The sequence below is a fragment of the Cyprinodon variegatus genome, unplaced genomic scaffold, assembly GCF_000732505.1.
Source record: "Cyprinodon variegatus isolate N-32 unplaced genomic scaffold, C_variegatus-1.0 Scaffold1193, whole genome shotgun sequence".
In the NCBI taxonomy this organism is placed as follows: domain Eukaryota; kingdom Metazoa; phylum Chordata; class Actinopteri; order Cyprinodontiformes; family Cyprinodontidae; genus Cyprinodon; species Cyprinodon variegatus.
The window spans coordinates 188,124-199,228 of record NW_015151646.1 but is presented as its reverse complement, the minus strand read 5'-3'; the positions used below and the strand labels follow the sequence as shown (position 1 = coordinate 199,228).

Below are 11,105 nucleotides of genomic sequence, written 5' to 3'. Positions count from 1 at the left end.
ATTCTCCATTTAAAAATTTTTTCTTCTTCTTCTTCTCGTTTACTACTGGTGGTTGGCTTTGGTCGCAGTACCGCCACCTTCTGCTCTGGAGTGTAAAAGCTTCGCCTATGAGAAAAAGGAGCAGGGCATGAACCGAACGAAACGCACGCGAATCGAACCGAGACAGTCGAACCGAACGGTTCGGACAGTTTTCATTAACCGTTCCATCCCTAGGATGTATTGTTAGCAACGTTTACCTTGGCTCATTTACCATGGTTTCCAAGCTTGAAAGGCTGTTTAACTAAATTTTTTCACAGCAAATGAAAAAGGTCCTGCAAACTCAAAAATTAAAACAGCAAACTTAAAACTATGGCCTAGCAAAGACAGAAATGATGCTAACACAAAAACACAGGCGATGGATAAGTACTGCATGTTAAGAAAGGGTGCAGTGACAGAAAACAGAGCAGCAAAGTGGGAACAGTATGCAAACACAAAACCTGCTGCAAAGATATATTTATTTTCTCTATTTGCATTTTTCTTAACTTGCAGTTGTTTTTGCCACTTGCAGCAATTTTTCTTTGCATGTGCCTTGTGCTGTTGTTGTGTGCAAGTGTCGAGATTGCTAGTCTAAGTGTTGAGTTTGCAGGACCTTTTCAATTTGCTGTGAAATCATGCAACTGCTGCAACTGCCTCCATGGGGACATGTAGGGATAGTTGCAGAATTTGTAAATCTCCATTCGATTTAATATATTAAAATGTAGTCATTCTTATATTTTAGCCTGTGTGAAATTGAGGGGGAAGTAAAAACTGTGTAACGGTCTCCGCTCTCCCCTTATTAAAACAGTGTTATCAGCATTGTGCTCACATGGACTGCTGTTTGGATGATTTTTTTTTTTTTTTACCATTTACATTGCAAAGCATGGTCCCGCATGCAAATGTATCATGACCCCCTTTGTTCCTGCCATTTCCCCCTCCATTATAACTCTTAGCTATGTTTAAATCCCTGAAAATGAGATTTATTAGTTGGAATATTCCCCTGGAAGTTGGTCCCCTCTTTATCCACTCTTCCCCTGTTGTATATTTACCTCTCTGCACCTGAAGCTATGTACTGCAAACCAGCTGTGTGTTTATGAATTTCTGCAAAACCTAACAGAGTTTGGCAAACTGCATGCTGTTTATGTTTAATCTCGCTTAATCCAGGTATGTCCTGATCTGGAGATCATAAGAGCATGCTGGCATGCATACATTATGCATTATTCAGAGAGAGTTGGGCATCTAAACTACCCTAGAACAATAAACTCTCACTTCAACGCTCTCATAAAAGCAGTCATTTACAGCTTGGAGGGAGCATTTGTATCCGCCTGTAAATTGACCAAAGAGGCGGGATGTTAGCTGGTTTTATGACTCTCTGCAATTTCTGAAAAAGGCGTGGTTTCCATCATTATAAAAATATTAAAGGTTTAAATAGTTGCACATGTGCCTCTTTTTAACCTCAAGCTTAACTTAATTTCCTCCTGCTTCTCCGCCTTATCAGTATTTAGTCATTTATGTTTATATAGAAAACAGAAAGACTGAGCCTCACCCAGTGGGGAAGTAAAGTTATGGCCTCTTCTTATTACCTGCCAGCTCACTTGACATTTTAGAGATGCTTGATTATAGTCTTAAGCACTAAACAAAGGCTGAAACCTGATTTATTCACTTCCCAGGCTTCCTTAATGCAGCGCATTGCTGTGATCTCGTCTTTCATGCTACTGTTAAAAGGAGAACAGTTGTAGCTTTATAAACTTTAAATGTTCTGCATTTTTTTCTGAAAACACACACACAAAAAAAAAAACATTTCCAGAGAAGAAAGCAAACGCAAAAAAAAATCCCTTGCAATTGTTTATTCTTATTGACATGAACCCATGGAAACTTCATAAAAAAATTTACAGGCTAAATTTATGGAAATGTTCTTTTATGTCTCCTCCAGCTTTTTGGCCTCGAGTTAAAAGAGAGAGTTTGGTTCCATTATTGTTGCAACCAAAGAAAACATTTTGTAAATGAAAAATTGCAACAACAAAAAAATTTTTCAAATGTCATAAAAAAAGTATTTTCAGTTAATTTCATTCAATTTTAAATGTTCAAACTTTTTTTTTTTTTTACAGATTTTCTATTTACAATTTTTTCTTTTTTAGATTTCGTTTTGCAAGTTAAATTTTTTGTTAATGTTTTACAGTTCATTTTCTCTTCACATTAAGACCAATTCAAACTCCCACCCATATTGACCAATGAAAAGGCTTTGTTATCATCCATTCAAACCAATACAAATGCTTCTCACTTTAGAGGAAAGCCCGCCACCAGAATTGAAGAGATTGGGATCTGAAAAAGGGAATTTGAAAAGAATGCGAATTTTCAAAACTCAATTTGAAAAAAAAGTATCTGTTTTCCTAAATACATATAAATCAGTTTAATACTAAATTTTTCATTGTTTTCAGGAAAGTATAATTGGTAGTTTGGTACTGTACAAACCTGGAACTCAACACTATTCCTGACATTTTGAATTGAAAAAGCTTCCTGGATCGGAAGCGAAATGCCTTCAAACTTGAAAACAAAGTGCAGTAGATTTGTTTTTTGTTGGAATGACTATGACCTGGATGACTGAGATTCTTCACCAGTGTTTTCCAAACACCCAGCAAGCTTTGGTTTTAAGAGAGTAGCATCATAGACTCATTAGGTTGTGCCTGATATTGGAATTAGGTTGGCAATGGGTACCTGGGCTAGAAAAAAGTCTAAACGAGACGAGAACACCATGCATCACAGGTTACAAACCATCTCAATCCTTTGACCTTAACCATCCTGAAACCCTGAGGACTAAGCTAAAGAGGAAGGACATAAAAACCCCAGAATATCTGAGATTATTTCTAAGACGGTGGTCAAGATTCCCTCTCTCTGCATGCTTCAACTCTTTGAAATATAGTGGTAGTCAAAGTTCTGTCCGGTTGACATTGGGGTTTCCCAATAAATGACAAGTAATTTAGTCCGCCATCTTTGTTTTGTTGTTCAAGTTTAAAAGTCAGTTGCAGGGTAGTCGGAAATGCACAGGTTTTTGGAAACTATCTAGTCGGTATTTTGGGGATTTCAGATATTTGCTTCAAATTTACGTATAAAGTCTGAGACAAACAGAACAATATTTTTGGAGTGTTTGTAATACAAACCATCTAAAGGAATAAATGTTTATCATTCCTTAAACACGCAGTGTTAAATTTGAATGAAAATATTTTGATAGTGTTGTTCACAAACTGCAGAGAGTTGTTCTGAGTCTTTGTAGCTCGTCTTTGATATGCGACCAAGAAAGAAAAATAGATACAAAAACAACTTATAAAAAAGCTGAGACGTTAAAAAGAAGTAAAGAAAACAAAGTGTCCAAAGACCAACACTCTCCTCTCTCCTTACGCACAAACATGGACCCAGCCTCCTTTTCCTTGGGTCTCTCTCCCTCTCCTGGTCCACTCATATGTTTCTATTTAAGGCCAGCAGTGCTGACTGCTATGATTGGTGTGTTCACCCCCCCTCAGCCTCCCCGTCCAACGGCTGGCTCCCAGAGGCGGTGGAGGGGAGGCTTTTCCTCTCAACCGCTGTTGATTTTCCACTGGGAAACTTCACCATTCCTCCACTTATTCGCGCCCCACTCTTCAGTTGCTCCTCTGTTTCTTCTCTTTTCTTTCATTTTCCTTTTTGGATTGTCTTTTGCCTTTTGGATTGGCCAGTTTGCCTCGCTCACAGATCTATAGGTGAAGGATGATGGCATGTTCTTGTCCTCCCCCTTTTTTGGTCTGACTCCTTCCGATGCTCCTCAGTAGTTTTCTCTGGAACAGCTGTATGGCCAGACATTTGGGACGATGCGGCCGATTTAGGAGGTTGTTTTCTGATTGGACGGGGCGGTGCAGCGGCAGGGAGTTGGGGTTGGCAGATGGCCGCACACCGGGTGCCCGGCGGGGGCGGCGGTGGGGGCTTAGGGTGCAGCGGGCATTCGCGGGGTGCCACGGCCGGCAGGTGGCTGACAGCCTGTTTCTTCCCCTCAGGGATTGACGGCTCAGAGCCCATGGTGCTGGAGCAGTACGTGGCCGTGGCCAACTACGAGAGGCAAGAGAACTCTGAGATCAACCTCAAGGCCGGCGAGACCGTGGACGTGATTGAGAAGAGCGAAAGTGGTGAGTTCATCTGTGTTTTCTTTCAACATAAATGCCTGAAACCATCTGAACTGCAGCTCCTAACATTGTTTATGGTTGTTGTTAAAAAGGCGTCAAGAAATGTGGTTTTGATTTGGAAGCTACTTGACACTTAGAGCTTCTTCGCTTTTGACTTGAAAACATGCAAACATTTGAAGTTATGCTTACAGCTCCTTAATTCTTTTTAACTTACTTCTTCGGTTTGTTTGAAAGAACCTCATATTTTGCATCTTATCTGCTGCCTCACTTGCTCCATCAGGGCTGCCTTTGCTGTTTGGTCACAATAGATCTACAAGCATTAAGGAAAGTTGATGTAAAAGGAGGCAGTTGAAGTAAAGCCCATATTAACAGTTAGCCTGATTCCATTTCTTTAAAAGAGAATAAAGCTCCACCAGAGCTAAGCAATATGACCTTAAAAACATTCTCAGATTTTATCCCAACCAATCCAATCAATACATCTTTTATTGTCCCCTAAATTTCATGATGATGATTTCAATCATCTCCTCTGGGAGATTACATTCATTTAAAGGGCAAAGAAACTCAAGCTATCAAACACGGTTATTTAAGAAGAATTTTTCATTAAAAAAAAATACGAAAATATTATAGCATAATACATGTTTACAATTAGTAGTATCACACAGTAAGGCTAGTTTGATATCCAAGAAGAAAAAGTGATGAACTGATAGTCTGAGCCATGGGACCCCAAACCCTAAAAATGTCATTTTCATAAACGGAAAATTCAATTAATCGATAAAATCGACTAATCGCCCAGCCCTAAGCTTTACCTTACCTCCGAGATCTCCAGAAATGTTCCAACATTGCCAGCTTCTTGTTTGTTTTATGAAATTTTTGAGGTCAAAATAAAACAAAGGACATGCTGTCATACAGTCACTCTTCCTGTTTCCTGCAGTAGTCAACTCCAATTTAATTTGCCCTTGTATCAGTTTAATAAAACCTTCTCAGGAGGGAATACAAACTGACTTCTACTGACAGAAGGTTTTCCTCTTTTGCACCCCAAAAATCAGTTCCTAATATTCAAAATCAAATAGGATGACATAACTGACTGTCATCTGCAGAAGACTAGCTCTGCTTTAACTGAGGAATTGCTGTAGAGTCAATGACTGGATGCAGTCAGTTGATTTTCCTTAGGTAGAAAACGTTGAACCAGTCTTATGGATAATCTTGTTAAATTGTCTCTGTAAAGTACCTTGAGATTAAATGTGTTGGGAATTAGCCCTATACAAATAAGTAAATATCACTTTTAAGCAATGACAAGATAAAACAGGACATCAAGCTATGATTAGAACTTAAAAAATACTGCAGAATGGGAGAATAGAGATAGAATGAAGCAGAATGATGAAAAGTGGTCTCTATGTCCTCCAACAGTCTAAGCCTATAGCAGCTTAATTGCTATAGGCTTGATTTGCAACATATAGAATTGCGACAAAAATGTCTGATCTTTTATTTTCATACATGAAATGGTAAAGTAGAGCATCAAAAATTTTAAGGCAACAATGTGAAGCTACAACCCATGTAAAGCAAAGCCTTCAATCTGCAACCCACCTTTTGTCACATTTTTTCAGAAAAGCGTGATAATTTCCCTTTAAACCAAATGGAGACACTAGTACAGTATATCCACCATTTCAAACTAAAACAACAAGTTTTAATGTTAGTTTATTCTGGCGGCTTTAAAACTTTGTGACAGATGAGGCAGATTTTTCTTGGCTTAACTATACATGTACACCAAACACCACTGAGAGAACTACAGTGCAGAATCCCACATTGGGGTCACCAAGTGTCCATAAACACTAATTTCAGTATTTCTATTGACATTTTAACCAACACTGCCAATAATATTAGAAAGCACCGTATGGGTTTGGAAAAACTGAACCACCTTCATGATGGTATCTTGCTTGCTTTTGTTATAATGGTCTTTCTTTAATAGAAATGTAAAAGTTAAAGTTCATATTTGGTCAGTACATAAAAATTGCAATAGTTAGTGGCTATTGGTGTTTTCTTTTGTGACCTGAAAGCATAATTAAAAAGATTGGATTTTAATTCGATTGAGGAAAATATTCATAGAAAACTTCAGCATTTGATAGATGAAGATTAGCTTTTTCTGGTGTCTTTTCCAAAATAACCACTCAACAAAATAATGGCCGCCTTTCAAATATGTTGCCTAACATGTGAAACTTTTTAAACCCTGGATATGTTTGGACTTTTGAGAATAGGATTTTGAAACACATTCAAAATAGTTTGGTTCTCTTGGTTCTGCTGCTAAGAGATCACAGTTTTGGACCAAAGGAAATTTGGACTGCTTTGAGACACTTTGAATAATATAAATATTTAAAACCAACCAAGTCATCTGAAAATAATCACAGTATCTCTCGGAAACACGAGTGTTAATGTAAATTAATCCAGCTTGATAGAAAGATGTGTTTACCTCATGATTAAAACACATTTTATTTGGTCGGATTTACAGACTGCAGTGGACTGGGGACAGGATTTACCCATCTATTGCACAATGATGATAGATCAGAGATGAGTGGTTCTGCTTAGATTTGTCTTTAATATGTTGCCTGCAGTCGTTCAACCACCTACAAATTTTGATAGCTGCGCGATAGAGAATGATACATTTGATGGATTTGTGACTCTTTCTGCTGTTACCCAGATTATTAGCCAAGATGTCTTGTGAACGCCAGTTAGTTTCATCACAAATCTCAAGCATTTGCTCCAAAAAAACTTTTAGCAATATAAATAGTTAATGGAAGCATCCAAGGAGTCTTCCCTAAACTAACTTGTGGCATGGAGGAATGACCGTCAAGTAGATATATCTGAAGATGACTGGTTTAAACCATGATCTGTAGCTCAAACCTAGACAATTAATGTGAAACCCAGACTCCTTTACACCAAATGGTTTAGCAGGCATTATACTAACCTCAAAACTGCTTTATTTCAAATCCCACATCTCAGATACTTGTTTTTTATTTAAATGTGGTTTAGAAAATAGTTTATGTAATAAAATATGGGAGTGCTTAAAGGTAAAAATAATGGAAAATAATGTTGAACTTACTTAAAGAAATGCTTTTCCCCTATAATACCTTTGGTTCCTAGATTGTGCACTTTGAATATACACCCGAAAGACTTTGCACAGGTTGAAATTGACAGAGGTGCTCTTAGAAATTGTTTGTTTGGAAACCAAGAGCTGTATCTGACTAAACAGGTCTGATCTTTCCAGTATCTCAAGATGTCGGAAGCACCTAAGACTAAATGGACTCTTTCAGTGGTTTGACAATTTTTGTAGCTCTGGAGAAGATGATGTATTCTGTAAGGAACAATCTCCATAAATTCTGGCACATTTTGACATAGTTCTAGAATTTTTTGGTAAACATTGATTTTAATGCTGTTGATTTAACTTGATAAATAAGAATCATCAAAAAATGTGTTGTAAATTTGTTGTCTGAAACATCTCTGATCAGTTATCAACACTTTCTGAAATGCTGGCAGACAGACGCTATGAAAGGTTTCTCCTTAGGAGAGCGGCCTGAATTGCATAGGGATTATACTTTGTGGTCCCGTTTCCGCAGATCCGTCCTGATGGCATCTGCTCACCAGGCTTTGCTGGGAACACAAACTTTGACCGTTCATCTGAGCCCTTAGTGCAACAGGAGCAAGGGAAGTCTTTGCTAAGAGCTGAATGCACAAGTTTGTGTGTCTGCTGTCGTCATCTTCTGAGGCAAAGAAGTGCAGCAATGCCATGATGATGATAATGATGACATCATTCGGAGGCTGTGCCAAGACAAACACATCTTAGAGCTGCTTTAACATCCCACCGCCCCCTTTCTCAACTTGTGAGTCTGAGCAGGAAGATTTTCTGTTCCTCTAAAGCAGAGATCCTGACTCTTATTTATGCCTAATTTTCTTTAACATCCTTGTCACTAATAATCAGAGAATTCCCATCATATTCTTTAATCCACTCCAGGTTACACTGCCGGCCTTTTATTTTTTTCCCCTCTAAACATTGAAAGCAGATGTTGTGTTGCATTAATGCTCTGATTTACTTTGACCTGCTGTTGGACTCTAATGCTGACTTGATCTAATAGTTACAGTACAGTTACAATAACCTAACAACTCTGTTGATTTTTCTCTGCCTGTTTCAGACATGATCGCTTCCAAAAATGAAGTGACTGTTGAGTAGATGGAACGCTAAAGGGAAGAGCAGTTCCTGGCAACTTTGTAAAGAGATCTGTTTGGCAATAAAGGTCATTATGGGTGAAGGTGAAGGCTTATGTTGGCTGGTGTCATCCTTTGGAGGAGGTTTTCCTGATTGGTACCGACTCCAAGCTTCTGGATGGAAGAGTATTAATTTGCATATTCTGGGGAGGGTTTCAGTTAATTCAGGCTAAGATGTTACAGAGAAAACACTAGAGGCCACTTTGGTTAATGAACTTTCAGAGTTAATTAGAAGTTTGGAAGCAAATACATTTTTTGTTGTTGCTCTTTTTAGCTGAAATAAAACCAAGTGAATTCCCCTTCCCCCCCTTTTTAAATTAAGTTGTGTAACTCTAATTCTACTCATTCTGCTAGTTGTTTTGTATCTAATCATCATTCATTAGAATAGAATAGAATGGAATAGAAAACACCTTTATTTTCCCACATTGGAAAAAATTCTGGAGTTTACAGCAGCAAATAGATTATAAAAAAATGGTCATACAAATGTGGACCTAAGAATAGTGTATAAGAATAACATAATAGTGAATAGTTAAATAATAAAAAATAAACAAATGAAATACTGTACGGTTAAGTGTTTTAACAATATAAATACTGTGCACCTGGAGAGTAAATAACCAATATACTAATATTAATAATTAACCAATACACAGATAACCAATATACTAATAAATAACCAATATCAATAGCTCACTTAAGTAATTTTATGAAGTGAGTCTCAGTGGGGTTGAATGATTTAATCAAAAATCTTTTATTTTGGTAAATGTTCTTTTTCATCCAATATTGCTTTCACAATTTTATTTGCGTTTTCCTTTGCACTAAAGCATGTAGAAGTTTAAGTCCAGGGTTTCAATGTTTTTATCATCAGTTGCTGCAGAACTCAACTATTTTTATTGTGTGGAAAAGCGTTATGTTCTCGCATGCTCTGACTCATGCAATAGCTGCAACTCTCTCTTCCCCTCTGTTTGGCAGCAAACCCATTTTAAGCAAACTACAGCCACCTGATAAATGTAAGGTGACTAAAACGGAGCCCTGGTACGATTGGAAAATTGCCTTTTGTTGTGATAATGTTGTAAATAATTTAATAATAGAAGATACACTTTAAAACCTAGTCTTCATACTCATAGTCCTTATAGATATGCCCTTACCCCCTGAAGCCATAAAGAAAATGTCTTTTTTCCCCCGCTGTTTTATCGTTGCCAGGACTAAGAACCTCTAAACATATGTGGTTACTTCAGGGTCAAATTTTTGTTGCTGAATTCTGACTTAATTACTTGCTATATTAAAATATGTTCAAATTTTTATTTTTAATTTTTATGAGATAACTGTTGAGTGTAAAGGGCACGCACAACTGAACCGGAACGTGCCAGACACAACCGAACTGCGCTAACATGGTACTAGCTCATCAGTAAGGTTCGGAGCGCTTCAGTTCTTGCGCGGTTCTCTGACAACAAAGAGCGTATATGAGCAGACCGCGTCATCTCCTTACAGTCAGCCTCCGTAATCATGAAATTTCAGACATTCATAAAAACACTAGCTTCCCTACCGTGCCACACGATTTCCAGTAATGCTTCTGCTTACCAGTGTGATGGACCTCAACGTCTGTTGTTGTTTCCTGTGTCTGTAAGCCCTGATTAGATTATTGTTTGTCATATCCACTTCCCAAAAGCCGACTCTATCAAGTAAATTCACCAAAGGCCGCCTTCTTTGCCTGACTCTCCACAAACTAAATATCACAATTATAACCAAACTCTGTTGATTTGCTTGTTTATGTCGTAAAGTACCATAGATCGTCACTAGGAAGCGAGGAACCGCGTTAGCGTTGTGTGTAAACGGTCATAAGGAACTGAGCTCAGCACAGCTAGCCATGGATCAGTTTTAAGAGGGTAGTGTAAATGGGGCTAGTGTGAAACCAGCGTTAAATGTAATAGGTCAAAAATTCTATATCTTAGGCAGAATAGATGGTTTGTGAGTACAATCATCTTTTTTTGTCCCATCTTGAAATAAATGTAAAACACAACCCAATACTCGCAGCACAACATTCATGTAGGAAAATATTCCTCTTGTCCAAGTTTATTATTCAAAACAAATGGATTATCCAGAAGTGACCAAACACTGAACTTTGGTTCATTTTGTTTCCGGAGCCACCACACCATTCGGAGAAGCAATTTCCCTGATTATCCCTCAGCTGATTACTCTGCAGGCCCAGAGACATTTTGTCACACTTGTTAAATAGATTTGACAGCTTTTCTCTGGCTCTGTATCTCACATGCAGCGCTGCCTCCTGCTGTGTTTCCAGATAAAACCGAATCCTCTGTTTTGGAAAATGACAGCATTTCTATTTCCATTGACTACAGTCATAAATTGCCTGCATGGAAACGGTGCAGACATCTCTCAGTAACATGGCTGGGATTGTTTTAGCTGGTAAAGTGCTGTTGCAGGCACAGTTAGAGCCAAACGGTTTGGCAACGTTTTCCCACCACTTTCCCCAACAGCCCAGGGGATCTGGTCAGACTGGTAGCTCTTATTTTCAACATCTACCAGCTTTGTAAGCCTCGACCTCAGTGTGAAACCACAAGTAAAGTTATTTATGTATATATATATATATATATATATATATATATATATATATATATATATATATATATATATATATTGTGCTTGTTGCCTTTATTGATGACAAATATA

At 37.9% G+C, this 11,105-nt stretch overlaps 1 protein-coding gene across 5 annotated transcripts in view; it reads left to right on the top strand.

Moving 5' to 3' along the window:
- LOC107102049 (SH3 and PX domain-containing protein 2A-like) overlaps positions 1-11,105 on the top strand; it is a 70,637-nt gene that overhangs the window by 16,240 nt on the left and 43,292 nt on the right. For 3 of the 5 annotated variants that reach the window (XM_015401210.1, XM_015401209.1, XM_015401207.1), the window contains one exon: positions 4,041-4,169. In XM_015401210.1, coding sequence (XP_015256696.1) covers positions 4,041-4,169 — 129 coding nt within the window. Of the gene's footprint in view, positions 1-3,616; positions 4,170-11,105 lie in introns of those variants that run through there. The other 2 variants (XM_015401208.1, XM_015401206.1) reach the window with 1 other exon arrangement.